Source organism: Rhamphochromis sp. 'chilingali', assembly GCF_963969265.1.
Source record: "Rhamphochromis sp. 'chilingali' genome assembly, chromosome: 13".
Taxonomy (NCBI): domain Eukaryota; kingdom Metazoa; phylum Chordata; class Actinopteri; order Cichliformes; family Cichlidae; genus Rhamphochromis; species Rhamphochromis sp. 'chilingali'.
In genome coordinates this window covers 27,591,094-27,615,333 of record NC_137940.1, presented here as the reverse complement: position 1 = coordinate 27,615,333, position 24,240 = coordinate 27,591,094, and the positions used below count along the sequence as shown (strand labels likewise).

At 43.2% G+C, this 24,240-nt stretch overlaps 2 protein-coding genes across 5 annotated transcripts; one reads left to right on the top strand and one right to left on the bottom strand.

The window, feature by feature from the left end:
* The first annotated feature begins 207 nt into the window (after positions 1 to 207).
* Positions 208 to 21,948, top strand: LOC308408720 (ras-GEF domain-containing family member 1C-like). 4 transcript variants are annotated; one of them, XM_080901117.1, is made up of 15 exons: positions 208 to 548; positions 10,105 to 10,224; positions 13,598 to 13,816; positions 14,027 to 14,149; positions 14,327 to 14,464; positions 15,158 to 15,373; positions 16,639 to 16,713; positions 17,761 to 17,859; positions 18,335 to 18,437; positions 18,526 to 18,605; positions 18,697 to 18,792; positions 18,895 to 18,990; positions 19,078 to 19,201; positions 19,863 to 19,935; positions 20,020 to 21,948. In XM_080901117.1, exons 3-15 carry the CDS (start codon positions 13,604 to 13,606, stop codon positions 20,042 to 20,044), a joined length of 1,461 nt encoding a protein of 486 aa, XP_080757243.1. In that variant the 5' UTR covers positions 208 to 548; positions 10,105 to 10,224; positions 13,598 to 13,603; the 3' UTR covers positions 20,045 to 21,948. The 4 variants fall into 4 exon arrangements, with proteins under 4 accessions (XP_080757243.1, XP_080757244.1, XP_080757242.1 ...); XM_080901118.1 differs by having other exon boundaries at positions 10,105 to 10,228; XM_080901116.1 differs by lacking the exon at positions 10,105 to 10,224.
* Positions 21,949 to 23,045: 1,097 nt separating this feature from the next.
* tmem126a (transmembrane protein 126A) lies at positions 23,046 to 24,175 on the bottom strand. Its single transcript, XM_080900437.1, has one exon. It carries the CDS (start codon positions 23,773 to 23,775, stop codon positions 23,158 to 23,160), a length of 618 nt encoding a protein of 205 aa, XP_080756563.1. The 5' UTR covers positions 23,776 to 24,175; the 3' UTR covers positions 23,046 to 23,157.
* Positions 24,176 to 24,240: the final 65 nt, after the last annotated feature.

Below are 24,240 nucleotides of genomic sequence, written 5' to 3'. Positions count from 1 at the left end.
TTAAACGCGCCCTGAATCATTATTGCTAACTAACTTTACTCGATGAACATGTGGCTTTTAACCCTTCTTATTATTCGGGCTTCTCGAGAATTCCCGCAGTACTCGTGGATCATCTTATTTTGAAAGAGTCGAACACGGAAGCCATATTATACGCTGCCTGACCGGTGAGTAGTAGGAGTTACTCTCCTCTCTGGCTGATCACTCGCTCTGAGGACGTGTGGATGTAACTGTGCAGTCCGCCGAGTCTCCGTGGCGCAGGACAGGACAGTCGCCACGCCTTCAGGGACGCTCTTTTTAACGGCCCAACCTTGCGTTTGTGTCCGCTGCACACCGGTACGAGCCTGTGCGGGACATTTAACAAGCAACTGTAAACACTGTACTTAACTGCAACCAGGCGGTGTGCCTCTGGAGTCCGGCTTCACTTCTCCCAGCTGATGCCCAGCTGCTTCTAAACCCTGATTAATTTGGGAATAACCGGCACCGGAGCTTATATCGATTTGACATCGGATACAAGTCGGATCAAAGATGAGGATCAAAGTGTAGTGCTGGTGAGTGGCAACAATTACAATATTATCACTCTGAAATATTGAAATTGCGCTCACGCCCACAGCCTGCGCTCGCGCCAGCGTGTGGGCTATTGTGCGTACGGGTAGGTGTGTGTGTATATATGTGTGTGTGCGCGCGCGCGTTGTAATCGGACAGATTGCCTACGAGGACACTGTGTCGTCATAATAAGAAGTTCAACTAGAGGCAGCGATGACATCACGATCCCTTATCGCTGTAGAGGTACGGCAGCATCACTTTACTACGATGGAAACATCGCAGATGTGTGCCGTGAGTCAGCGGCGTGCTCGTCTGTTTAAAGGCGTGAAAGGATCCGGCTCTATCTTTTTCTATTTTAATAGAGCGCTGTCACTGCGTCTTCTGTCTTTGACACGTTCATGAGCGAGAATGCGTGCGGGCAGGTGATAATGTGGTATTGGAAACAAAGACAGCATCCGCTCATAAGTGAAAAATGTCACTGTGTGCTGATGGACTGGGTTTAGTTAACATGCAGTTATTAACTGTGTAAACTTGCTGCTGATTATTCTCAGACAAAATACAACCTTAAAAAGTGCCTTGGAGGGACGGGTGTAGGAGAGGGAGTAAACGGGTGTGGTGGTGGCGGCACTGTTGACATTTACTCTGTTCTCCTTGGAATGAAAGGGGAAAGGAAAATGAGCATCCAGTAGGTGGTAAGTAGACTTGACACCCAAGGGATGATGCAGCAGCTCGCACAGCTAACCAAGTACAAACCAGAAGGGTTTGTTGTCGGTCTCTCAGCAACTCAATGCAAAAGGGGATGAGAGTAAAACCGGTTCTGTCGACTAACCAGTCAGGTGGGTGAGCCAGTTTTGCAATTCAGCACCACACTTTGATGTGTCTCTCATCCAAGTCTCAGCAGCCAGACTGCATCTCCTAGTCCCCCAGTAGGAGGGAAACACCATAATCTAGGGGGTGAGGGGGGAGATTTTGTGACCATACCTTCTCTGTGTGGACTTTCAGGAGGCACCAGCAGACTCTGTCTCCTCTCTTTTGTCACATACTCTGCTTTGCCCTTCCTCTGTTTATCACTCAGTCCCACTGAAACGTGTTTTCCTCACTTTCACCCTCACTGGCACTGTTTGCGTTTGTGTGCCATGTTTGCTGAACCAGTGCTTCAGTTCATTGCTTCTCTGCCGTCTAGCATGTCATCCATTTTGGATAAAGGGTGAATTATGATTTTTAGTCCCGCAGCATCATTTACACCCTTTGCCTTTGCTCTCTGTCATCAGGGCCTTCACTCAGCTCTTTGTTCCATCTCCTCTGTGGGTTTACCAATGCAGCTGACCTTGTCTCTGCTTTGCCCATATATAGGCCTGCTGCCCTCAGCCAGAATGTGTTTTTATTTATTTATTTATTTATTTATTTATTTAAATTGAACTGAGAGCTTGCCCTTGTTGTGCATTACATGGTGGAGATGTAGAGATATGTCACTGGAGCAGGGGTCTGGCAGAAGTCACCGGTTACATAGATTAAAGCTTGTGTTCCCTCCAATTCAGGCCGAGCCTGCAGAGGATAACAGGTGTGCTGCTAATGAGGGCATCGTTTGGTCTAATGTGAGACTGAAAGAGACAAATTCTCAGACAGTGAGGTCTGTGTATAGGTGTAGAGAGAGACAGCAAAGGGAAAAGCAGGGTTTCTCTGGTAGCAGGTCAATGGGGAGGTAAACGCAGTCGCTGTTAGTCTGGTAGCAATGACAGCTTTATCACCACCGCAAGGTTTATGGCTGTGTTTGTGTGGGGGAAGGGGATTTGTGTGTGTGCCTGTGTGAAGTGCTGTACTATACTGGTATGATGGAATTCCACTACTGTCCTGTGATGGAGCAATGCAAACAGAAACCTGCTCCATCTGACTGCCAATACTTAAGCAGTAATAAAATACTCAGACTTCTTCATGTATTCATTTTTTATTAAATGGGTGCTGAGTTATTTACAGTGGGATTGGCTGCGTGCTCCTGTAGCACTTGCATGGATGGCTGGATGATCAATCAGTTAAAATCTTTTCTTTAACCTTTTTTCATCTTAAGCCAAGATGAATTTAAATTAATTGTATTACTAAGTTTGTTATGTTCATATTATACAAAAAATTATGAAACGAGTTATGATGGTCCAAAAAAACAGGCACTGTAGAAAGATGAAACACAGCCGGTTATTTTCACTGCTACTTTGACTAACACTCACACAATGTTCTTGCTAAGTGTTTGCAAATCTCCCCCATTTCACATTGCTAGTGGTGTAGTGTCAAGAATTCGAATGTTTGTTTTTTCCACACCTTACATAGTCAGGACGTACTCAACTGACAAAGGGACATTACATTATGACGGCCTGTGTACCTGACAGCTCTTGGGATGTCCTTTGGCGACGCAGCAGCCCTGCCGCTGACTCTGAGGTGATGAGACTGATCGTGTTGACAGCTCGTGGCAGATGGAGTTCACATGTGGAGTCACTCAGAACTGCCCGCTCTGTCACCAGAGAGTGAGCGCGAGGACAAACACAGGATTTCGATGGAATAAAGGGGTGCGAGAAGGGGGGTTGTGTCACAGTGGAGATACAACAGGCATCTAATTACCTCCCAACAGGAGCCTTGACTCCATGGAAACGCTCTGAGCTGTATTAGCTGCCTCTACATGGCCTTCATGCTGTCATAAGGACAGTATTGATGGTCAATCATAGAGGATTCGACAGGGTCAAAAAAGCAATGAGATATGATTAGATGCCTGTTGTGTTCGATAAACAGTGAGCACGGTGATTGCTCCATCAGATATAGGATCTAAGGCAAAAAGCGGTGACCGCCAAGCTTCTGCTCACCTAAGAGGTGGCAGGTGTGTCGCAAAATTCAGATAAAGCTCACATTAAGCTTTGCTATTAAATCAAGAGTGTGTGTGTTCTTATAAGTACTGTCTGATATTGATATGTGTTATTTATGCTTGCATCTTGAAGGCAGCAGCATTTATAACTAGGGATGGGTATCGTTTAGGTTTTATCCGATACCGGTGCCAAACCGGTACTTTTGAAACTGCCGGTGCTCAAACCGGTGCTTAAAGAATGGAGAACACAAAATCGGTCCAAAAACCTCTCATGTTCAGCTGGTTTTTTGTAAAAAGATAACAATGTTAGCCTTTTCTGCAGCTATGGGGAATATATGGCATCCCTCTTGGCTGGAAGCAGTGCTTAAACAATGGAAAAAACACAAACTTTGTCCAAAAACCTCTCATGTATAACTATTTTCCACTTTTTCTTTGGTCGTTTTAGGCTTTTTGGCCAGGGTGAAGGGAGTATCTGCCATCAAACAAGAAGACAGCCGCATGTAGCTATGATGATGTTTGCTAGTTCACCTTACATGCATTAATGTAATAACGTGGTTAGCATACTCAACGTAAATTACACACGAACAACATTAAGCTACTCACGCAGAGAAGAACGGCTGCTGCTGCATCAATATCCTCATCATTTCTGCTACACTGGCAGGGCTAGGGGCCAGGACTCTAATCTTCGGGTTTTTGGGGGATGTTGCTAACTCCGGGTCCGATAACAGGCACCACACCCGCAGTAGATGTGCACGGTGTGAGGTCTCGCAGCAAGCTATCAAATACGGCGCATTTCTCGGCTTATAAAAAAACACTATGCGTCGCCAGGTGTTTCATCGGATTCAAGGTGTTTCCTCCTTTGACAGTATCATAGTATCAGCTTAAAGCACTTGTTGCAGGCGGCTAAGTTTGCATATTTTGCTGTGAAGTGCCAGACTTTTGACCGCTTCGCCTTGGGCATTTTTAATCTGTAGCTCTGCTCGAAAAGAACGTACATACCTGGACCCGCCTACTATCCTCGGAAACGTAAAATGATTGGCTAGAATCTAAAGTGTGTCACAGCTCAGGAAAAACAAAGCACCGAAATGTGCGCTGCTTTTCGGTCTGGTTACTACCGTTTATGACAGAACCCGGTACCCATCCCTATTTATAACTATAAGTTTCTATCCTTTTGTTCCAGTGACCTACTGTCATTGATGAACTCTATCCTAAATTAGAGACTGCAGCAATATTTCAAAATTTCAGTAAATGTATAAAATAGCTGCTCAACATTTCAGTTTGACAATAACTAAACCTACTGATAAATATTTTCTACCTGCAGTCTCGTAGCTTGGGTTGAGCTTTTTCAGCTCAGTACTTTCCATTCACCATTTACTCTTCCTGTTATATGGAGTAAAGGTGGGCACATCGACCCAAATGTCGATAGTATTGATACCTATGTTGGTATTGGTATAGGATCGATACTATAATATAATAATATCGATACCTGGTTTCAGTTTATTTATAGCCAGTTTATTTATAGCCTATAGCACATTTGGGGCAGGGATAGCTCAGTAGGTAACATGGTCGCCCCATGATCGGAAGGTCGGGGGTTCGAATCCACTGAACGGCTACCCTGCGATACCCCTGAACAAGGTACCGTCCCTACACACTGCTCCCCGGGCAGTAATTTCCCCACGGGGATCAAAGTATGCATTATTATTATTATTTAAACAATGATGTCAACCCAAAAAAAAAAAAACAGTTTCAAAATGCACGAAAAGCTGAAATGTTTCTTATTTTGTGTTAATTATTTATTGTGGAGAGTAATTGAGTGAATTGATGGTCACTGAAATGTGTTGAAAATTTGCGATGTCTGTATTGGTACTGATAATATTAGTCCTGTAGTTTGGTGCTCGATGGAGTCATTTCTTTGGGTTTGAGTTCCACATGAACAGCTTCTAGCATTTCTTGCTTTGCAGTCTGGTTTTACTAGATGTTGTGGGGGTTTTGTTTTGTTTTGGGGGGGTTTTTTTGGGCCTCAAACGATAAAACACTCTTGTTGTTTCATCCTTTAGCAGTAAAGATTTTCTTGCATATTTTAAAAAGTGCTGTGTTTGAGGGTTGCTGAGGTAGCTTGTAGGTACTAAATTGGCTTACACGCGCCTCTCACTCTCAGACATGAGAGTCTCTCATTGTTTTGCACAAGGGAACATAAATGCAAAGCGTTGCTATGGCAATGATATCACAATATGAGATGCAGCTATTATCCTGGACGACATGATATGGCGCAGCCCTACCAAGCACATTGTGCTTTGATAACAGTTGAGCACTACAGTGCACCTGAAGAGGGTAGTAAAGAGAAAAGCTAGAAACCGTGGCTTTAATGCACGGTTCAAAATATGTTGCCTGAGGGAAATTCCACTAATCTTTCCAGCTCAGACTGCTGTGCTGGCATACAGTGGTAGATATAGAATCTTTTGGCCTATAGCTATTCTACTTAGTGCTTTACGGTGTTTGTTTGTGTGTGTGTGTGTGTGTGTGTGTGTTGTTCTTTTTCTTCTTTCTTTTTTTCAGTTATGGATTCGCACACAATTGAATCTGCTGTGCAAGGTGTTTTCCTGCCATAGAGAAACATTTGGGGTTCAGTGTCTTGCCCAAGGACACTTTGACACATGGAGAGGCCAGGGATTGAGCTGCCAGCACTCTGTGATTAGTGGACAGCCTGCTCTACAAACTGAGCCAAAGCCGCCCCCAGTGTTTGTATAGTGTAATTTGTAGAACCGCCCGTAACAATGAAAAGAGAAAGCAGAAGGTGTGACTGCAAAGTGATTTATTTGTGCACGGTGTGTGATTCAGTTCTGCCTGAGAGTCCGTTAAGATGCAAAATGACATACAGAGATATGAAATGTTGGGTGCAAATAGCAAAAATGAAACTAACTGTGAATTAATGAGTCTTGTATTTTGGTGTTGCCCGTGTGTAACCATATCAAAATACATGAAGCATGAGCGGTGAACAGACCACCCCCGTGAAATCACCAAATGCTAATTAGTACGCTTTGAGATCATCATACATCAGCAGTGATACACAGTGCAGCCTCTGCCTGTACTGGTTGTAATGAGCTGATAGATGTACTTAAACGGCAAAGGCGACGGCCGTGATGAAATTATCAAGGTGTGCTTATTAGATTTGCATCTGTTACTATTTCGCTCATTACCTCACGGTGGTTATTGTGCAGGTTTGATTGAGAGTAATACAATGCTGAGTGGGTGTTTCCACTGGCAGACTAATTTTAAAACGTGCTTAGCGGCCTATTTAGGTTGCTGCGCATTGGCATTGTTTAATTCAGATTTTCTGTCTGGATGCTTTCAATCGCCCTGCGCTGGTTTTCTGTGCTATTTCCTTCCATTTACTTGGTGAGCTGGTAATTTCTCATAAGTAGCACTTGAGGCGAAATTGTGCCTGTGGAGGACAGAGACAAAATCACTCTTGTCTGATTCTCCGCAAAAGTACATTGCATGAATGGTGGCTGCAAATTGACATATTATGACTAACACATGGCTGTTTTTTAAGGCATTGTGACCGTTGTGAGTGACAGATTTAGGGCACTCACAACTCAGCCATGTGCTATGTGCTCACTAAGAGCCAATCTGTGCTCAACTCCAATTATCTCTACATAATATGATAGATTGACCGGGCCCATCATGTCAGAGACATTTAGCTTATTTTAATACACTATTTTTATCTTCAACAAACCAGGGAGATGGATCCAGAAGTGCGCTTCGTGCACGCGTGAAGTGGTTTGAAAGTGGAGTCTGTGATAATGGTGCTCAACCTTTAAATTTGGAGGGTTTTGGGTTTTTTTTTTCACCCCTCACAGTTAATGTTTTTTTTGCAGTGATGAACTTGATTCCATCTAAATGTAAATTTTACAAAGGTGACAGTTTGACTTTAGAGATCAGTTGTCTGCAGTTCTTCTCGTGCTATAGGTTTAGCAGCACTTCTTGGAGGACAGTAAGACGGATCGTTGTTTTCATAGTGAGTGAATGACTTCACTTGGACTTGGATGGACGTTGACTGTCTCGGACTCTTGTGAGCACGTACGCAAACAGAAACTCCAACACTTGCGTGGAAGCAGCTGTGTCCGAACTCGCTCAGGAATGAGGATGAGAACACACGCACAAGCTGTTTTCATTAAAGAGATTTCCCAGTAAGCGTCAGTGGGACTGATGGTGGGTGTGGAACAGGTGCCAGAATATTAGTGTCACTCCACTTAGACACTTAAGGGGAATTCCACTGAAAGGGCTTTGGGGAGTGTGTTCCTGTTGAGCCCTGACTGTGATTTTTATTTTATTTTTTTTTTCAATCCCAGTCAGGCTTTTATCAAAGGAAAAAAAAGACAGATGAATGGGTGTATAACCTGAATGCCTTCACTGTAACTCGATCCTGAGCTTGGCCGCTACGTGGGTGCAAGTGTGCATGGATATGTTTTCTTAAGATACAATGTACTCGATTGTGTTCAGCTCCTCAAATATGCACACCCACCATTACCCAACAATAGTGCGCTGGTCTGGTTTTGTTGCAGCGTGTGTAGTGACATGTGTGGTATTTTGCGGTCTCTCTATTGTCAGCTGTGCCAGGAGGTTGCTGTGCAGCTCAGCAGCCAGTTTGGCTCAGTCTGTGTACCTCGACATTCGGCCTGGACGCCAGTACACTTATTCTTGGACTCCTGTAGCGACTGGGGATGATGGCAGAGGCAGCGGGCCAAAAAAGCCTCCCATGCCAGGAGCTCCCACTGGGAGAGCAGGCTGCTGCAGGGCCATCTGTACAGGCGTCCCGACTGGGAGCATTAGAATCTGGGGCGTGGAGCGGGAGATAAAGGAGGAGGGGAGTAAAATAGGGGACATGTGCAAGGGGAAGGGAAGTGAGAGGCTGCATGACAAAGAGGTGTTTACTCACTTTTAAGCCTGTGCCATCCTGAGAATACTCATCATTTCAGCTTTCAAAGAATTTGGTAGAAAATTCAGGCCAGAGCTTTAATACTCGGAGGAGCACAAAACAGTGTCAGTCCCAAAAATACGCAAGTATCTGCTTTTTTAGAGCACTATCCCAAAATAGATGAAGTGTTGAAGCTTTCTGTGTTAAAGGAGTTAACATGTGGGTCCGAAATTAGTTGGTGAGGAGGAAGCCTGCAGAGGATGAGATTGGCACTGATAGAGCCAAGACTGTTTGCAAACTTCATTTGGATTGGTATCAGCATCTTGAGCGAAAAAGGGGAAGCACTTTTTGTTATATATTCATTCGACTTTCCTTCAGCTGTGATCTCTGAAACCACGAAGCAATGACAGAAGCAAAACAAAACGTTGCTGTAGCACCCATGCCGGATACTTGATGTGCTTGCTTTCAGATGATGTGCCGCTTGTCTAAGAATAGCTTTATATCATGTAATCATTTCCGTCTTTCTTCGTCACATTTCTCAGTATCGGTGCAGTGTGTTATAGATATAAGGGGCCCAAAAATCAAAGATGTGCTTAACTGCAATTTGAATGCTGCATGAAATGTAACTAAAAATAAAATGCAATGAGGTGCAAACCACTTAAATTCAACTTTGAAACTAGTACCAAGTAGTAAAAGGATAGAATAAAAAGTTGAAAATAAAGCGTGGGAAAGTTTCTTAGAATTCTTTTGCAAAGGCTGCGTGTGCAAACAGTTCAACGGCTTAAGAATAATATGTATCAGTGTAAAACTGCAAAAAAGGGTTTGGCGGCTGGATCACATGGTGAAGGGTTGGTTTTACTAAAAATATGCTAAACATAATGACATTTTTGTATTTGCCGTAGCAGATAGAGGCACAACTTGCCACCAGATAACTGCTCTGCCCTCCAAGCCAGTGGGATGCCCTAGAGAGCCAAAACACTTTAAACTACAGCAATGCCATAATAGGTCCTCACCTGACTCCACTCACTTGTATCTGGCATGAATTATACTGTTTAAGCAAGCCTATTGGTAACGATGAAAGATAATCAGTGAAAATGAAGAAAAGCTCTCCTTTTTGGAGTGAAAATGTTTAAATGTAATGGTACAGAAGGAATAATGTTAATCTAGCCTCAGATTTAGAGGAGAGACACTAGCATCAAGTTATTTCTTTTGTTTGCTTAGCGTGTTGCGCTCTGGACATATTTAAAATTATCACATAATCGTGAGGGGGGGGCCCCCTGTGAATTTTAGCCTTGGGCCACAACAGCCTGTAGAATCGCCACTGGTCAAGGACATGAAATCAGCTTTGAAAACACTTACCTGGAACATATTCAAGTGTCTGGAAGAATATTGTTAGGCTGAGATAAAAATGTTGCTTAGGACTTTGTACAATCAGTTAGCTAACGTCAGAGGAAAATATTGAAAAGTGTTAAGATTTGTTTCTGTATTGAAAGGAAAAGATAAATTTTTGCTCAGACGTCGATGTGTTTGTATAGTTGAGCATCCCGCTTTTATTTAAGTGTCAAAAGATCCAGACTGTTTATTTTAATATGCGTGTGGGTGTTGACCTATAGACAAGTTCCTTGTCTTGCTTGGGTGATGACTAATAATCATAAGCAGCAGAGGTAGTGTTTGCCCTAATATAAGTAAGCAGAGGGACCTCAAAGCTGCTTCTGCCCCATCAAATAACCCCACCGCTTCTCATTTGACCCTTGACCCACTGATGGCACAGATTTTTCTCTTGTTTTTTCTCTTGAAGAACCCTCCTCAGTCTGAACGTAGGCCGGTCTCTGATGCTGCTCGTCCATCAACCCCTCTGTGAAAGAACATATTTGCACAGTTTTGTCACCACTCACCTAAGCAGGAAGACACAAGAACAGTAGGTGTGACTGTTCTCTTCTTTTTTTGTTTGTTTTTAGTGAAACGGGTTTTACAGAGTGTTGTAGGAAGGCAGCGGATTAACAACAAAGAAGCAGTTTGACAGCTAAACTGGCTGGTTATGTGAGGAATGCGTTTGATTCATCAACACATGCGCTGCTTGACAGCCGAGGTGTTGTCGAAGATTGTGTGGCCGCAGACCGTGCCACTCTGTTAATCATAATGGAACAAAGGAGGCAGATCTCCTGATGACAACGATAGCAGCCTAACCAAATCACACAACTACATGCACACAGGCTGCAAGGGCACAGAACAATGACACCCCCCAGCTGTCTAGACTGAGTGCAAGGCTACCGTAGATCTCAAGGGGGGGGGGGGGGGGGGGGATTAAAGCACACATCACTACACTCACCTGTTCTTAGCTACATGTTTCTCATTGTGTTTTTTCATGCAGCGCTGACAAAGTGTGACAGGCGCAGAGGGGGTTGAGTGTAGCAGGAGCTGTGAAAACAAGTTATACACAGAGTACAGCTGTGGATGACTTCTTCACACTGTAGAAAAAGCGGTGTAAGCAATATGGCTTTGGGGGGGGGAAGTGACATTTTAAAGGAAGTATTTCAGTTTGTTAGTCATAAGACTTTGTGTTAGGTAAGGTGGTCTTCCCTTGGAGTTTCCAAGCAGGAAGGCATTTTAGAGGAAGTTTAACTGGGATGGCATGAGGTGACAAACAGCTGACGGTGCCGGTTGTTGGCTAATGTAAAGCGAACCTCATTATTTGTTGCTCTTACTGACGTTATTGAGTCAGTCTCTGCTCTTGCTGCTGTTTCACTGCAAGCCCTACTTTTCCTCGGTTGTCTCTTTTAGTTAAATTGGCCATAAAAGTTACATAGTCTGTCTTTCACTTTTATGTCAGTACTTAAAGTTGCACCCCTGCAGGTTTCACTACTACTTCGAACTCACACATCACTACCTCAACCCTAAAGTCCTTTTGGGTTACTTTCACTGTCGCAGAAAAGACTTTGCTTTCGGCTTGTCCATTTAAAAAATGTACACATTGGCAGATGAGCCACCTGACTGACTGAAACTGTGAGGTATCGACTGACAGACATGAGGAGCTGTGATGAAATAATGACTCAGAGCCTGAGAAGTGCTGGAGGGAGGAGCGGGAGGCTGAGGAGGAAGCAGTGGGGAGAAATACGGAGATGGGAGATTATCACATGCGATATGGGGAATCATTGACAGTGTGAGCACGTAGTATAGAACTCGCAGACACTGCTATACATGTAGAAATACAAACACAGAGACATAGAGAGTTGTGTGAGATTTAGTCACCTTGAACTAAGCAGATATTGTCCTCCTGTCAGTCTTAACATAAAGGAAGTTTTCTTTAGTAACCATAAAGCTTCACTCGTGTACTTTAGTCCTTTATCCTGTTCTCTGTGGCTCAATGTTATAATCCAATCTGCGGGATGTCACTGCAAGGACATCCCGGTCTTTTCTAGACAGAGCCAGTAACTTTTATGAGTGAAAAACAAGTCAAATGTAATTTAAGGCAATTTTTTTTTAGCATTTTTAAACAATATTCATTCATCCTCTTTAATCTCTAACTCTACAATTTTAAACTCTGTTTTTTCACCCACTGTTATTTATAGAGCTTTAGTATTTAGGCTGATTTGTCTGAATCAGATGGACAGTGTTTTGGTTGGTTACACACACCCCCGATTGCACATAGAGCCAAGATCACTCCACTGATACGCAGACGAGATGTCGGCCTTTTCTAACCACAACATATATTAAAAGAAATGTGGCTTTGGGTGTAAAACGCTTCTCAGAACTCCCCATCCCCCAGCCTTTTGTGAGCCTGTCTGTGTGTGTTTGTGCCTAGGTGTGCACAAGTGCATAAGTAAGTGCCCAAATGTAGGGGAACAAGGAGGACAAAGGAAAGCCGATCCACTCACACAGGGAACTTGAAACATTTGTGCATTTGTGCATGGCACCGTGCGTTTGGCCTTTCAACCCAGGGGGACCCACGATACTCATTTATCGGGGCGGCTTGTAGAGGTCAGCAGAGGATGAAAGTATGGCCGAAGACATTTCCTTCACTGTCTTAGGACGATCACTAATATGGACGAACATGCCGTCTTTCATTCAGTTTACGAAGGACTTCTTTTATGTTAGTACTGTTGTGTGTGTGTGTATGTATGTGTACGCACATATACATACACACTTTACTATGTGTTCAGGTGCATATTTAGGCCAAGCTGACAATAGACAACAGGAAGAGTGTTTGGTATGGTATGTTGTTGTGCTTGAGGTTTCAGTGTCAGCGTGCAGGTTTTTTGCTTTTATTGTGAGTCCTGCAGGCAGAGATCTTTTGTAAAACCAAAGCAACTTTGAGACTGCAGGTATTCGAGTTGGATGTGGTGCTACGGGTCATTTTAGTCGCTGTCAGAGAGCACAGGAGCTACTCCCACAGAAGAGTTGGATGAAACTATAAAATGTAATTAACTATTAACGGCTGCCTTTTTTTAAGCTGGGTGATGAAGACGAGCTCTTTTGTACTGCGAGTGACATTATGGTATCACTGCTCTAGCTTACACCACATTAAGCGTTCCTTTCCACTAGAGCTGCAGTGTTGGTCCACTGAGGGGAAGAGCCTGTTGAATTTTTAAAATGTGTAAGCCAGAGCCTTACAAAGGCAAAGGGATTCATTTCAGTGGTGGAGACAACATGATCAGCCTCCACAGTGACTGTGTGACCTGTTTTCATTCTCACCTCTGGCTTGTCAGCGTGGTAGGCGGGGCTTGTTGTTTAGGAGAGGTATTCTGTATCATCTGCCATTGACAGGCGCTCATCAAGTGAGGGGAAATAAGAGTCTTTGCACTGGAAAATAAGAGTGAAAGCGATACATCACGAGGATGGACAGAGGATCTAAAAGAGACAGAGAAAATGTTTGGGTCCAGCAGGTCAACTGGAGTGAGTGGAAACAAGCAAACTGGTTTATGTAATGATGATTAAGCTTCGCAGGGCCAGGTGAATCTCTCAGCGTTTCACAGTATAGACAGATTTTAATCTGTTTTTTGTGGCAACATTTCTGCCTGATGCACCAGCAGAAACCGGCTGTACTGGTTACCTAGCGCTGAAGAGGCGATGACCTGGAGATGGACTGGAAAGTAAGAGGGCGGGGCTTGTGTTTCTGTGTCCTTGAATGTACACATGAGATTAAATGGTGCAAACCTTGAATTACACAAACAAACTGTCTTGTTTACATGGCTGTACCAGAGACCTTTATGAAAATGAAACGAATGACTTTTCTAAATCCCAATTTCATCTCTCTACTTCATTCATTTGGTGTGTTTGTGTTTATATTCTAGTCAGGAATGCCCCAGACTGCGTGCTCAGGCACCATGTTTACCACTCCCAGTGGCTTCAGCCCTCATCTGGCCTGTGCTGAGCCTGGGGAGGAGGAGGCCCCACAGGAAGGCCCGGGGCCGGGGCCTGGGGCTTGCCTCTCCGATGGGCCGCCCATCACTTCTGCCTCCCTGGACACCCTGATCCAGAACCTGGTGCCCACTGCCGATTACTACCCCGAGGTAAAATGAAATGTGCTACAGTCACTGCTGCTCATCATGTTCCCATTAGCCTCAGAGTCCATTTCACTTTATAGTGCTGCCGATTAGATTATTAACCACATGTCTATGTTTCAAGTGCTCCTCTGCTTCTTTTAATGACAGTAAGCTGCAGTGGTGTTTATTGATGTGGCGAGAGTGTCTTAGCGAATGTCTTTTTACGTCCTTTGACAGAAAGCCTATGTGTTTACCTTCTTGCTGAGCGCTCGTCTGTTCATTCCTCCTCCGGAGCTGCTGGCCAGGGTGTGTGAGATGTGCATCAAACAGCAGCAGCTGGATCAGAGCCCACTCGATACGGTCAGCACTGCACCACACATAAATACATATTCCGGCGTATGAAAAGCATTCAGGCGTACTTATCTGCTGCATGTAAGCATCTTAATAACCGCTGTTTTTCCCTTCACTCTATGCAGGTATTTTTGTTTGCTATGTTATAAAGCCAGTTGTAAATCTTTCTCACGTCGTTAAAAACAGGCAAAAGTTCGCAAGTTTGGCCCCAAGATCCTGCAGCTGCTGACAGAATGGACAGAGACATTCCCGTCCGATTTCAGGGATGAAAAGATGGTCGGACACCTCAAAGACATCATCCACAGGATAGCTCCATGTGATGAGGTATTATGTCCAACAAGTCCAATCATCTTCACTTAATATGTCCTAAGATTTTTTTTTCCAGTTTTGAAAGGCTGTAAATTTTCAAACAGGATAGATTAACCAATAAAACTGGACAGAAAACACTGGATAAAAAGCATCTGCAGTGAAAAATAGTCTGATGGGGAGCTAGATTTAATTATTGTCACTGCGGCTGTTGATGAGGGAGTCAGTGTAGGGTGAACACATACAGCCTAACTGTTATACAATCTTACATTACATGAGGGAGGAAGGAAGGATATTAGAGGAGTGGCTCTATCTGCAGTCTTGAGGGGAAAATAGAGGGAAGGACACGGATGGAGAAAAAGGGGAGAGGGTTGGGATGCAAGGGCGCAGAGAGCCGAAGAAAAGGTATGGGAGTGGAACCATAGTGAGAAATGTAGGGAGGATAGAAAGGAAGCAGGAAAGACAGGTGGTGATGAATGTGCTGCTATTTAAAGCTGGCTGTCTGCACTACGGGTGTGTGTGCATACATGTGGGAGGTGTGGCTCTGGGTCACTTGTGAAACAGACTGACCTCACGTCCTCTTTGAAGCCCTCGTGTCGAGCGAGGAACACCAAAACAAACATTCCCAGGCAGGGCACACAGCACACCTCTGCTTGCACTGCTGAAACTCACAATAACATGTTTAACATGTCGCTCTCCTCTTCTCTCAAGGCATACTGGAAAACCCTGAACCAGGTGCTGCAGAAACTTAGCCAGAGGCTGTCCCTGATGAGCCAGGGGGAAGAGAGCATTGTCAAGGTCTCCCTCAACGCCTCCTCTGACAAGCTGGTGGCCTTCAAGACCAAGCCTCCGCCCATCCAGAAGGACATACTCTCCATCTGCAACGACCCCTACACGCTGGCACAACAGCTCACCCACGTGGAGCTGGTAAGGAAGAGGAGGGGGGGAGGGGAAGAGAGAGCGGGATGCGGGTTAGAAAGAGGTCAGGGGTAAGAGATGATAACGAGGGCGGACGAGGAGAAGTAGAAAGGATGTCAGCGGAGAGATGAAGGCGGAGGATGGTGAAGCATGGGTGGAGATCAAGTCCACCCATGTCAAGGTCATAAACATTAAATCACATCAAGAGAGAGGGAACTGGAGGGTGATAAAGATTTTAACAGAACAATGGAAATGCAGTGAACGAATTGATGATGAACATAAATCATCAAAATAACTCGCTGGATTTTGACGCCATGTGTTTGATAACCTGACCTTACTTGTCAGCTATTACAGCGCTAACTTCCTTCACAGACAGCAGAACAAAGGGAATGAGGAGATGAAACCCACATGAACAAAGGATCCGTACACTGTCCCTCACATTGCATGCTCGGTGCCTTCAGTCTGCTCATGTGTGTCTTCATGTGGACACGTGTATCTCGGGGTGGTTGTGTTTCTGTCTGTGCATGTGAGAGTGTCTGAGTAAGCTTGTACCCTTGTCTGAGCGGTGACATCACCCCTGAAGTCAGTGATGCGCCCGGGGCCTCAAACAAAAGGGAGGAAAACTGCAGTGGATATATGTGACCTGACAGCTTCACATGCGTTCACACGCACGCATACAAAAGGAAACAGAGATGGGCAGATAGAGAGGCATGCAGCAACCACACAGCCTGGATATTATTGTATGTTTTAGCAACATGTTGATACTTATTTAAAGAACTACACAGCTGTGCTTTATGCCACTGTGTGCACACTTGTGTGCAGCGCTGCTTTGGTTTTGGGTTGCGTCACCAGTTGAGATGGTGCTAATGACTCATTTTGATTTGCCCATGTATGTGACTGCACAGCTGTCTTTTAATAGAGGTGAATATTGTCTCAAGTGTCACTGTGAGGAAATCTGATTCCAGTGAGTCACCTCAGTCAGTCATTACTCGTCCATATTGATTGCCTTCCATTACTGAAATGAAAGAATTATTAATGGGGCTACCCCCGTCGGTGTATGCGAGTGGACTTCTAATGCTCATGTCGTGGGAACATAAATATGCTGCCGCTGTCAAGGAAAGACTTGGTACGATGTTGAGGTTGTTTTAAAGTTCAGGTCAGATTTGTTATGGTTAGTAATTGTTATGGTTGGGGCGTGTCTAGGAAAAGAATGAGAGTGAATGTATTGTCCTGCAGGGATGAGTGATTCATGACTGTGTGTTTGTATTTTCCAGGAACATTTGAGTCGTATCGGACCGGAGGAGTTTGTCCAAGCTTTTGTTCAGAAAGACCCTCTAGATGGAACACAGGTGAACTTTTTTTTAATACACTGTCCTATTTAATCAGAAAACTAATTTTGCACTAAGCTTGCCAGAGTCTGTACTTAGGTCAATGCTGTAGACTGTAAATAGAAGATGGCATCCGTTCATTTGTGGACTTGAGTCCCGCATTTGACCATCACCATCTTGCTCTCTTCAAAATGGTACAAAGCCATGTTCCACTATGGTAACAATAAAGGTGCATCCAAACAGGAAGCAAATCACTCGTCTCATATTTCTTTGGAGATAACAGCTGGTCACTAGTGGGCATTGGTTGCCTAGGTAACGTTCTATGTATTTACTACTCTGTTATATTCCTCACTGGTAGTCCCTTCAATCACTTGCCCCAAAGTTGAATAATGTTTGTTTACAGTAGGACCTGCTCACTTTGCTTTGGCTGCAAAGTGGTCAAATGCCTTTGATTTTCTTTGGTTGACACATCGCCGCAAATTCCTGATGAAGTTTGTAAAGACTGCAACACAGATTATTTAAAAACAAGCTGTTATTAAAAAAATGTCACTGTTACTATTATTATCATTAGCTTCACATTTAGAACCAAAGACTAGATCCATTTTTATGATCTTACAGTCTACTGTCAGACCACAGCATTTGTTTATTTTTGCATTATGGTTAAAATTGTTATTTTGTACGTATCCAAACAAATGTCAGTGAGCGTAAATGTCACAAATGGCAAACTACAGCAAGCACACACAGTGTGCTTTCTGTGCCCTCTATGTATGACCGCTGAATGCTTCCACTCTCCGTTCCATCGCTGTCACTCATTCACTGATTTCCTTTCATTTTCAGTTATCATCACTTTAACCTGTCTTCACTCAGTTTCTCCTTTCTCTCCTTTTTTTTGTGCTCTAAATTGGTTCTGTTATTTCTGCTCCAAGATCACCGTCTTTGTTATTTGCGCTCACACAGGGGGTCAAGCTTGTAGACGGGAAGCTAATTAATAGTGGAATTCCCGATTGTAGCACTCACTTGTGGTGTGTATGTGTGTATGTGTGTGCGCGCGCGCATCTTATTAAGCAGCCGTGCTTCAGTGACCAGAAGAAAAAAACCTCCAACCTGGAAGCCTACGTGAGGTGGTTCAACAGACTTTGCTACCTGGTTGCGACAGAGATCTGCATGGTGAGTGGAAAACACAACTCAGTTTCAGCCATATTGAAGCCTCCAAAACATTAGAAAGACTAGGAAGCACACTGGGAACAGAACAAGATTATAAACACCTCTCAGGGATCTACTTCAGACTGAATGGGGAAAACCTGGAAATGTCAGTAACTACAGGACATATCTGGGTGACCATTGTAGCATATATGCATGTTTTTAGTTTATAGATTCTCTTTATTTAATAGTACTTTCAACTGAATTCTACCATAGTAGTAATTTATTCCCCTAAGTAAGTGGACAGGAGATAAAGGTTTAGTTTTTACAGGGCATTACTGCCCCTTAATGGACATTTTGTGTTACTGCACTTGCACAGACAAAATTTCTGCCTGTATCTGTATATGTAGAGATAAATTCTCTATGAAAAATTAAGTCAGAATTTTAAAAAAAAAAATTTGGGGGGGGGGGTTTTGTTTTGTGTTTTGTCTCACTGCTGCAGCCAGCGAAGAAGAAACAGAGGGCCCAGGTGATCGAGTTCTTCATTGATGTGGCCAGGGAGTGTTTCAACATTGGAAACTTCAACTCCCTCATGGCAATTATTTGTGAGTTGTTCATTTTACAATCCCTGAGCATTGATTCCCATCTTGTGTTCATAGTTAAAAATATATATATATACATTTTCTTTCTCAGCTGGGATGAACATGAGTCCTGTGTCCCGGCTGAAGAAGACTTGGAGCAAAGCTAAGACTGCCAAGTTCTTCATTCTTGAGGTAAACACAGCTATTCACTGTCTAAGAAGTAAAAGACAGTAAAAATTAGATGCTGACGGCGTTTTTGCTTGTTGCCATTTACTCTTGACAGCATCAGATGGATCCGACTGGAAACTTTTACAACTACAGGACTGCCCTGAGGGGGGCCGCCCACCGCTCTCAGACTGCCAACAGTAACAGAGAAAGGGTGGGGCTCAGCAACACATTGACTGATTTCCTCCAAAAACCTGCTGGCTGCAGTTCAGTATTTACTATTTACTTTGCCTTCCTGCCCATTTTCTCTCCTCAGATTGTGATTCCTTTCTTCAGTCTGCTGATAAAGGACATTTATTTCCTGAATGAAGGATGTGCCAATCGGCTGCCCAACGGCCACGTCAACTTTGAGGTGAGGCTGTTTCCTAACCCTGCCTCTCCTCCATCGTTAACCTCATCCTAAACCATTAAATGGTTACTCGCTTATTTATTTATTTAGAAATTTGTCGAGTTGGCGAGGCAAGTTGGCGAGTTCATGACATGGAAACAAGTAGAGTGTCCATTTGAGGAGGATAGGGCCATCCTACACTACCTCCACACTGCTCCCATCTTCAGCGAGGACGGTGAGAACCTGTCACATAGTTTTCATTTACAGTCCAGTTCGCTTGATGCCTCTACTGTTTTGTTCCAGAAAGATCTGAACATCTTACAGTCTTTGTTGCCTTGTATTTTCAAGTTGTCCTCAGGCCAAATTTGAATAACTTGACTAATCCGCTTACTTTCCATTTAGTGCCACTGTCGGGTCAAATTATTCATTTTTCCTAATTACTAAAAACTAATAACATTCTCATCACCCTCGGCTGTAATTTGTTTTAATAGTAATCGGCAAGCGTTACAACGGTGACATTACCGTTTAGCTCAAAGCATCGGTGTCCAACATCTTCACAGCTGCAGACTCTTTAATGTCTCAGCCAAACTCCATTAAAAATAAGACGGCAACCTCCATGTGACTGTTGCAGATGGAAATTGATTGCAAGTAATTGCAGCGACCAACTGGTTGCCCAGAGGTTGAGCGTACAACACCTTCAATCTCTGGAAGGCCACTTTTGATTGCAAGGCAGTTCTATAGATTACCTAGTTGGAAGCAAAGGTTTGCAAATAACTGCCATCTAATTTATCAATTTAGACAGATTGTAGTTTTAGCTCTTTTGGACTTTTCTGAAATTCCTGAAGACACACAGTGTCTTTTTTTTTTTTAAATGTATCTGTTCTCATTATTCCTAGGGCTCTATCTTGCTTCCTATGAGAGTGAGAGTCCAGAGAATCAGGTAGAGAAGGACAGATGGAAAGCACTCAGGTGAGAACACATTAAATGGGAACTGCTTAAGTCTAAATAGACCTGCTTTACTTAATTAACCTTTCACCTCTTTGCTCCCTTCAGGTCCAACGTCCTGGCAAAGACATGAGGCAGCGAAGGCAGCTCACCTGCCACCAACAAGGGAGCGTGTGGACTCTTTGCACTAAACTGAACTGTGAAGGAACCTAACTGGTACTTTGATGTTTTTCTATGAAGAAAAAAAGGGAGAAACACGATGAACAGGATTCATCATGGAGTGTGTAAAAAAACAAAAAAAATTTTTTTTAAAAAGTGAAGTGACTATATTAAGCTATGAAGCAAAATCCCTTTGCAGTTTGCAGGAGGTTGGTGATGAGGTACAGTATATTGGAGAGCGACAATGCTTCTCCATGTGTGATGTGTGTTTACTCTGTGAAGATGTTTACTACTTTAGAGAGTACAGTTACAGGGAAAACCACTTTCTAAAACAAGAATTCCTATTAATGCTGTTTGTGGGGTTTTTTTGTATTTGCTCCTCCCACCTCCTTCTCTCTTCCCTCTTCCCCTTTGCTACAAAGCCTTGTCTAGGTATTTAAATTTGACGTTCTTCTTTTTTTCCTTTACTTGTAATGTACTGTAATGAAACACGAAAATAATGTGACGGGCGCTGGCTAGCCCATTTCAACTGTCAAGTTTTATAGGTTTACTGAAGAAATGGCATCTGTGTGTTTTCAGAGAAGATGGAAGACAACATGCCTTGAGCATTTTGCGAAATATCCTCTGACTGTGTGCGATCACGCGTTTGTTCATATCGTCTCTGTATTGTGCTACACGCTGTCGATCGGAGAAACCTGTTTATGGTTCATCTCTATTTTTTATTTTTATTTATTCTTTTTCATTTTGGGGAAGGTGTCGTGTGGGGATGATCAACTTGTTTTAAAAGTGTTTACTTCTTTTAAATGTGTTGTGCCATCAACTACACAAGAAAACTACAGTAATTGGTCGCTGCATGTGGAGCCAGGCCAGGTGTAGATTGTGTACAGGTGACATTTACCCCTCATCTTTCTGCTCTACAGGAAGTTTTCTCTGACTGATGTTCAGTTGTCTGATATATATTTATGGAGATTTCTGTGCTGACAGATGTATAATTTTTATTGTAATGTTCCTTTATTGGTTAGGAAGTCCAACGGCATGCTACGACAGGTGTTCTTAAAGGGGCATTAGAGTATCCACCTTGTGAAGACTGCAACACAGACTTTGTGGTGAGGATGCTTTGTTACATTTTGTGGAAGGACGATAATGAAAGGAGGTCTTCTGTCTTGATATAAAGTAAAGAGGGAAACTTGTGCCATACAATTCACTGGTTGTCATAACAATTCAGGTTCCTTTGACTTGAAACGTGTTGTTGAATCGTTTTGTGGGATTGTCACCTTTTTTGGCTTCATTTTTTGTTCTGTGATTCAAGAGCCATTTTGCGGGAGGGGGTATGGGGAGGGGAGAGGGAGGGAGGGACTATTACACAATAAGCTTTTTTTTTTTTTTTTAGTAAATGGTCTAAATCGGTTTCTTTTTATTAATTGATGTCAGTGTTTTCTCTAAAGAAGCACCTTTCCCTCTCTATAACAGTCTGACTTTGATTCTCCCACTTCATTTGTCATCAATAAACTTCCTTTCACTGCAACCCATTCCTCAGATAATTTATTCCAGCGAGCTTGAGATGCGATGTCAAATCAGCCACTCATGGTAAACACGTTTTTGTTTTTTTTAAATGATGACTGTGCTGAATATGTGCTTTCAACGACAATCGTCTAGGTGTCATCAGATCTGCTATTACTTTTTAGGGTTTTCTTTTTTTTTTTTTAAATGGTGTGACTGGACTGTCTGCTCCAGTTTTGCATTTTTATTTTATTTTATTTTTGCTTGCACATGCATCGCAGTGTGCCGTTAAATGGGTGGAACACATTCAGTCTTCTTGGCTGTAACTGCAAAATTTGTGACATGTTCCTTTAAAGCCTTTAATAAAACTAAACCATGCTTGGTCTGGTGTCTGTTTGCAGTTGATGTTTATCTGTGATTATGTTTGCTCCACAGCTCAAGCTTTGTGCCTCCATTAAAGTTAGCTCTGGTTTATAATAAGCACCTTAAATGCCTTGAGAATCTAAATGTCCTACAAGATTTCACCCTCAAATGAAACTTAAAATTACATTTTGCGTTACTAAATTTCTGAGGCAGCCACACGTCAATGTTTAGTTTGACAAGGAAGAGAACTGCATACTTTAAATGGTGAACTCCTGTGACTAAAAATGATAAAATGTGTATTTTGGCTTTCAGATTTATTTAGTCTAAGAGGAAAATCACATTTTTCTATTAACTGCGTGCATATGCATGTTAGTGGTTAAGGTATCTCAAAGAGAAACAGGGGTACTATTCACTCATAACATGGCTGTAACAGTTGACTTTGTAAACTCATGGAGCAGCAGTATCTACCCACTAAAAATAGGAAAGTGAGCATGAATAATACATCGCTAAGCTGATAATGGCCTGTCATAGATTAACAAGTATCTGCTAATATGCAAACTTATTTTTAGCCATTCTTGTCAGTGGATTGATGAACTTGTGCCATTCTTATGCCATGACAAGGCAACCGTCTGTCCACGACTCACAAGCAATGCTTCTACACTATTGGTCACAATTTAATAAAATTTACACACGATCAGTCTTCAGCCAAACTGTACTCTAGGTCAAGGTCACATTTGTCATGTTACAGGCAATAACCTGTTTTTTGTGGTGGGTTGTGAGACAGATACGCTACTACGTCATTGATTCACTGGTTTATAGAACCTAATATAGAAAGCCCAGAATGTAGTAAACCAGAAATGGTGCCACCAGAGTTTATCAGATCACCACTAGTCTTGTGGTTTAAATGTAGAATCATTAGAACATCTCAGAGCCGTACAAAGCTCAATGTTTTCAAGTGTAATAAGAGAGACATATAGAAAATCTGCACACGTAATTAAGTAATTAAATAGCTACTCAACTGGTTCAGCTCTAATTTTAAAGAACATATATTGGGTAGTGCAAACATAACAATTTATCTATTCTTGGCGAACCAGAAAAGATTTCAGAACAGATACGTCAAATACATTTATTTCCACGATGACAATCTCAGGCATTGGGATATACCATGTAAAACAGTGATCAAGATCATTGCAAATGAATGTGTTTATTTATAGTTCAGTGCATTTAGTCTTTGAGTTCTTCTCCACCTGGGCCAAATGTTATCGCGGCCAGTTTGGTATATGTCTCATAGTGCCTGGATCCCAGGTAGGTGCCGAAGAAGGCTTGGAGGACTAAAACTGCCCTCATCCTCCTCAAGACCGGTCTGGAGATCTCCACACAGTAGCGGATCATATTGCCCTTCTCTGGCATCGGAGCTGTACTGTACCTAGAAGCAAGGCCAATATTCATAGGTAACGCCAGGAGGATGGGGTACACCCCACCACCGATCACACCAACAACTGCACCTCGTATTATGGAGCACATGGGACAGTTGAGGTCACCGGACAGGAGCGGGTTGGACACGGTTGCGCTGTACAGGGCGCATGTTGTCAGGAAGGGCAGCACGGCCATGGGCAGGCTGGAGGTGATGGGCGCCTGTCTGACGTTCAGAGCTCTGCGATACAAGCTGTTGGATATGAGTCCCGCAAGTCCGGCGTTTCCCCCCAGATACAAGGGTCCGTAGCTGAAGACTTTCTGATCAATGTCAGGCAACCTCTCGAAGTTCTGCAACAGCATTTCAGCAATCACCGCTTTTGTCAGCCCATTTCCAGAGGTGCTCTTCTTCTGAGGATTTTCCGACATGTTCACAGCGTGTTGGAATCAAGCCGGTTTACAGCCAGAAAACCTTTGGATAATTCAGATGTTCACTGTAAGCAAGGTGCTTTCAGGAAACAAGACAGGGCGCAGACATGTCTTACCCACAATTCAAAGCGCCGATGTGAGTATTTGTGCCCTGAACGCAACCTGCCAGGCAGGGTTGAGCCTAGGACAAAACAATGAGCTTGGATTTCAACATATAAACGATCACGTTCAGTGTTTTCACTCGGATGTTTTTGTCCCAGAACCCTGTCCCAGAATATTCCTGTCATATGGGGAAAGTATTTTCCCATAACACACACAACAGTAATACTGCTCATTTCCACTCAGAGTGCGGAGAGGAGCGAAGAGGATCTATTTATTATGTTTGAAAAAGCACAAAAACAATAATAAAACGGAGTGGTAATACTTACGTTCAGCATTGGATTGGATGATGGGGTGGGTGCAGTT

Coding starts and splice junctions, on each gene's coding strand:
- LOC308408720 (XM_080901115.1), top strand. Junction 13,817..14,026: donor CTGCCGATTACTACCCCGAG/GTAAAATGAAAT, acceptor GTCCTTTGACAG/AAAGCCTATGTGTTTACCTT. Junction 18,991..19,077: donor ACGGCCACGTCAACTTTGAG/GTGAGGCTGTTT, acceptor TTATTTATTTAG/AAATTTGTCGAGTTGGCGAG.
- tmem126a (XM_080900437.1), bottom strand. CDS start 23,775: ATGTCGGAAAATCCTCAGAAGAAGAGCACCTCTGGAAATGGGCTGACA.